At 41.1% G+C, this 4,514-nt stretch overlaps 1 protein-coding gene across 1 annotated transcript in view; it reads left to right on the forward strand.

The window, feature by feature from the left end:
* LOC148454258 (uncharacterized) overlaps positions 1-3,380 on the forward strand; it is a 77,930-nt gene extending 74,550 nt beyond the window's left edge. Inside the window, 1 exon segment of the mRNA XM_088461152.1 lies at positions 120-3,380. Coding sequence (XP_088317278.1) covers positions 120-1,567 — 1,448 coding nt within the window. The 3' untranslated portion in view covers positions 1,568-3,380.
* Positions 3,381-4,514: the final 1,134 nt, after the last annotated feature.

Below are 4,514 nucleotides of genomic sequence, written 5' to 3' on the forward strand. Positions count from 1 at the left end.
AATTACCCCAATTATACGCTCAGTATCTCACAGTTCAGATGGATCACCTGATCCTTCTGATCACAGGGACTGTTCTGATAACTCTGATATTGGTTCGTCTGTTACACCTTGTACAATAGATAAAATATTTCCCTCTTCTGTAGATACCAAATGTTTTCAACAGAACACACAGCTTATTACCCATCAGCCAGCTATGCCAGGTGACAGGCCATTTCCATGTTCTGAGTGTGGGAAATGTTTTACACAGAAATCAAAGCTTATAGTGCATCAGAGAAGTCACACAGGTGAGAAACCATTTCCATGTCCTGAGTGTGGAAAATGTTTTAGATATAAATCATATCTTGAAGCACATGAGAGAAGTCACACAGGTGAGAAACCATTTCCATGTCCTGAGTGTGGGAAATGTTTTACACAAAAATCATATCTTGTTGCACATCAGAGAAGTCACACAGGTGAGAAACCATTTCCATGTTCTGAGTGTGGAAAATGTTTTAGACAGAAATCATGTCTTGAAACTCATGAGAGAAGTCACACAGGTGAGAAACCGTTTCCATGTCCTGAGTGTGGGAAATGTTTTTCATCCAAATCATATCTTAGAGCACATGGTAGAAGTCACACAGGTGAGAAACCATTTCCATGTTCTGAGTGTGGAAAATGTTTTAGTCAGAAATCATGTCTGGAAATACATGAGAGAAGTCACACAGGTAAGAAACCATTTCCATGTCCTGAGTGTGGAAAATATTTTACAACCAAATCAAATCTTAAAACACATGAGAAAAGTCACACAGGTGAGAATCTTATTCCATGCCCTGAGTGTGGGAAATGTTTTACATATATATCACAACTTGTTACACATCAGAGAATTCACACAGGTGAGAAACCATTTTCATGCTCTGAGTGTGGGAAATGTTTTACACGGAAATCAGATCTTGTTATACATCAGAGAAGTCACACAGGTGAGAAACCATTTCCATGTGCCGAGTGTGGGAAATGTTTTACACAAAAATCATATCTTGTTGCACATGAGAGAAATCACACAAGTAAGAAATCAAATCCATGCTCTGAGTGTGGGAAATGTTTTAAACGGCAATCAAATCTTGTTACACATCAGAGAAGTCACACAGGTGTGAAACCATTTCCATGTTCTGAGTGTGAGAAATGTTTTACACAGAAATCACATCTCATTACACATCAGAGAATTCACACAGGTGAGAAACCATTTCCATGCTCTGAGTGTGGGAAATGTTTTAAACGGAAATCACATTTTTCTAAACATCAGAGAAGTCACACAGATGAGAAGCCATTTCCATGTTCTGAGTGTGGGAAATGTTTTACACAGAAATCAGATCTTGTTATACATCAGAGAAGTCACACAGGTGAGAAACCATTTCCATGTTCTGAGTGTGGAAAATGTTTTAGACAGAAATCATGTCTTGAAACTCATGAGAGAAGTCACACAGGTGAGAAACCGTTTCCATGTCCTGAGTGTGGGAAATGTTTTACACAGAAATCACATCTCATTAGACATCAGAGAAGTCACACAGGTGGGAAACATGAGATAAATTGAGACTGTGCGGAGTGAACGACTGCGAGGAATTAAAGATAACATCCAGGCAACAATCGGGAATAACCAGTATGGAGGTATTGGGGACCTGGTTAGGAAGAAATATTAAATTTACATTTGGACATATTTGAAAAAACTAGTAATGGAGATGTGGGTTACATCACTGGAGGGGATTTGGTGTAATATTACTGCTAGAAATGGGGAAGTGTGTGACATCACTAGAAGGAGTTTGGAATAATTATGGGCACATCTTGTTCGGGGAAGGACTGAAATAACATTTTAAACAAGAACAGACCATCAGAGAGCAGACACTACATTTTTGAATTTTCATATAAAACTAACAGATGGATAAAACTACATGTAACATGGGGTTGTGTATAATATCCTGGCGGTGACCTTCCCAACAGTTACAATACCGGCAGAAGAATCCCAACGGTTAAAACTGATGCATAATGGTATTTAACCCTAACCCACCAATCCCGCAGCCTAACCTTCTCCCGCAGCCTAACCCTCCTGATAGTGCCTAACTCTAATAACATAGGGGATCCTGAAGCCGGTATTGTAACCACCAGGATGGGCACCGCCAGGACCCTGACTACATCCTGAGGGAAGTGGACCCGGACTGGATGCAGGGAAGTCCTTGCGAGCAGTTTCCTGATATTGGAACGAGGCTGGACAAAGTGGGTACTTGTTCATGAATGTCTCTGCCTAATAGGGTGATGCGCAGGACAGAAACCCAAAACAAGAAAAGCGTAACCCCACCGGGTATTCAAACAACACTTTGGCGACGCTGAGGTATGGGAACCTAGTACCAGTGCTGGCTGGGAATACTGGTGGAGGAGGCTCTGTAACATAGCGCAGGTGGTGGTTAGGTTATCAGAACAGACTGGCAGTGTCACTATGAATGGAGCAGGCAGCAACAAATTATCCAGCTGAGCACTGAGGGCAAATGCAAGACAAGGAGCACAGAGAACTAGCACACAGACTAGCTGTGTAAGACATTGTACTGTGACCAAACAGGAATATGTGCATGTACATATTCATTCAGCAACTCATATGTGTGTATATATATATATATATATATATATATATACTTATGTTACCTTTCCCACACTGCAGTTTAAGGCATATATAAAAATGAGAATATATATATATTTCTTGTGCGAGTTGCCTTTTCTCTAAATGTAGGCAAGTGTGTGTCTGATGCAGCAGCCATTTTGTTTTATATCTTTGTTAAAAGTATGTTATATGATGTATTATAAAGTGTATAGAGATTAGTGTTTTATGTCTCTGCACGTGTGATTAACTGTGGAGATATGTGTAGGCTGAGCTGATATATATATTTTGTTTTAGCAATAAGAATTATAGGTTTAAAATGTTAACACACAGAATAGCTGACAGTAGCAGGTCTCCGCTTTTATATAAACAAATGAGGTAACTGAGATAGTATATACCTGCAATAAGCAGAAATGAGGGATAAATGGGCGACCATGTCAGATTTCTACATGGGAACAATAATATAACGCAGAATTATGTCACTATGTCTAAGGCATAAATAGCCAATAAAGACTTAGTACGTACAAAGATTAATTGGAGGTATAAACAAAGTTAAGGTATAAATGTGATTAGAGAATGAGGGAGGGGGAGCAGACAGAGGAGAGAGCACAGAACGAGGGTCGGGGGTGCCGTTACGTATGTATGAGGTATTAGCTGACTGCTATTCTGTACTGGGTGTCACATTTTGTTTAGAAGTTTTCCCTACTGCTGTTGGTATAACCTATGTTTTTTTGTTGTATTTGGCAAAATATATGTATGATTAAGCTGTCTTTAAGTAAAAGCATTGTCATTTATTTCAAAATCTGTATTTGTGTGGAATTATTTCAGTGCTCTCTATAACAAGCTTTGTAAGTAATCCAGAACTATTTAGCGTTATCAACTGGCAAACTGAGGACACCCAGGAAGCCCTTAAGTACCCAAGGCTGGAGCTGGATTGGCTGCCAGAGTCCATAATGAATCATTTCAACTGGATTGGCTCCTTCCTGACCTATGACCAAATCCAAGATGGTGGCACCCATCAGAGTTACAGACTCACAGCCTGTCACGATCCAGTGCAAGAGTCCCTCTGTGGAGGACGGTGAGCCGGGGGGTTCGGATGGCTAAGAATGTGACAGTCCTAGTTTCCCCAGTAAAGGTCAAACCCAGGTGTTGGCGAGACCTAGCCAGAGGCACAGAGTCTAATCTACTCGGTGGTCTTCACCAATGACCCCTCCAATTGGGATGTGGGTTTCGCCGCACTGAGTGAGGAGGTTGCGGCCCTCTGACTAGGTACCTTGGAGAGACGAGGAAACAAGGATGACACTTTAACTAGTAGACAACAGATGAACAGAATACAGGCTATGAACGGAATACTTGAACACTGGTGATGAACGGAATGCTTGAACACTGGTGATGAACTTGAGAATGTTAGAGCCTAGTCACAGGCTTGCTTGAAAACACAGGGAAATGTAATGAAAACTGCAACAGATTCAGGTGCTGATTTGCATGGAGAAATGGACCCAGGCATGTACTGGGGATTGCTATAGATCCAACTGAGAGCTAACTAGAAATTAACAGGAAACCTGACACCTCAGTAACAGGGAAGCTGCGGGAGAGCTAGCAGCACACTGCAAGATGTACAGGAAAAACAATATAAAACACTGGACTTCTGAGAGAGAACTTAAGTTTCAGACTGAGAATTAGCATAGGAGCTAATACAAGAACACTGGAGAACTGTGAGTAGGCTGAAGCAACACTCCAAAGGAAATAGCACAGAGCAACACTTGTTGAGCATCACAAGTCACTAGAACAGTGAAGTTGAACAGCAGTTTCTAATTCCTGGAGTCAGACTAAAATACCCCTGGGTAGCTAGTCATTGGATCAGAGGATCAGCTGAGAGACTATCCACTGGGAG

The sequence above is a fragment of the Taudactylus pleione genome, unplaced genomic scaffold, assembly GCF_031769625.1.
Source record: "Taudactylus pleione unplaced genomic scaffold, aTauple2 ptg001020l, whole genome shotgun sequence".
Taxonomy (NCBI): domain Eukaryota; kingdom Metazoa; phylum Chordata; class Amphibia; order Anura; family Myobatrachidae; genus Taudactylus; species Taudactylus pleione.